Source organism: Penaeus monodon, chromosome 21 (assembly GCF_015228065.2).
Source record: "Penaeus monodon isolate SGIC_2016 chromosome 21, NSTDA_Pmon_1, whole genome shotgun sequence".
NCBI lineage: Eukaryota > Metazoa > Arthropoda > Malacostraca > Decapoda > Penaeidae > Penaeus > Penaeus monodon.
In genome coordinates this window covers 30,368,588-30,369,061 of record NC_051406.1, presented here as the reverse complement: position 1 = coordinate 30,369,061, position 474 = coordinate 30,368,588, and the positions used below count along the sequence as shown (strand labels likewise).

The window sequence follows — 474 nt, the reverse complement described above, 5'->3', positions numbered from 1 at the left end:
AAGCATTATGAAACGGATTCACAAAAAAAGGGATAGATTAATGTTTTTGTTATTTCTAACAAAAAATTTATCTCTTGTTTCAGCAATGGCGTCTGTTCCCCTACATTGCAGCAACATATGCCATGGATAACTTCACAAAGTGTTTCCATAGGTTATTTGCAGAATTTCGCATGGAAATGCTGGATGCCACAGACAAGGATAGAGTAGTAAGAAATCCATATAAATTTGCACCTTTTTTGTAAAATCTAATCCATTAAAAGAATCAAATCATAGTGCCATTAGATATGCAGTATTCTCTAGAATTTTTAGATGTCATTGTTAAACCATTGGTGCCAGCTATAAGCAGGTTCAATTTAGTTTTTGGTAGTTAATTGTGTTTACACAACTTTATCACTAGGCCTACCAGATCTCACCTGTTTAATGTAACTAAGTGTGGGATGATCTTTTCCATCTTTGCAAAAGCAAAGAGTTGAA

General features: G+C 33.8%; 1 protein-coding gene across 1 annotated transcript in view; it reads left to right on the top strand.

Moving 5' to 3' along the window:
• The window catches only part of LOC119586420 (peroxisomal acyl-coenzyme A oxidase 3-like), a gene marked incomplete at both ends in the record, with an annotated part of 36,523 nt that overhangs the window by 33,583 nt on the left and 2,466 nt on the right, over positions 1-474 (top strand). The window contains 1 exon segment of the mRNA XM_037935142.1: positions 84-206. Within this exon segment, the coding sequence (XP_037791070.1) occupies positions 84-206 (123 nt within the window).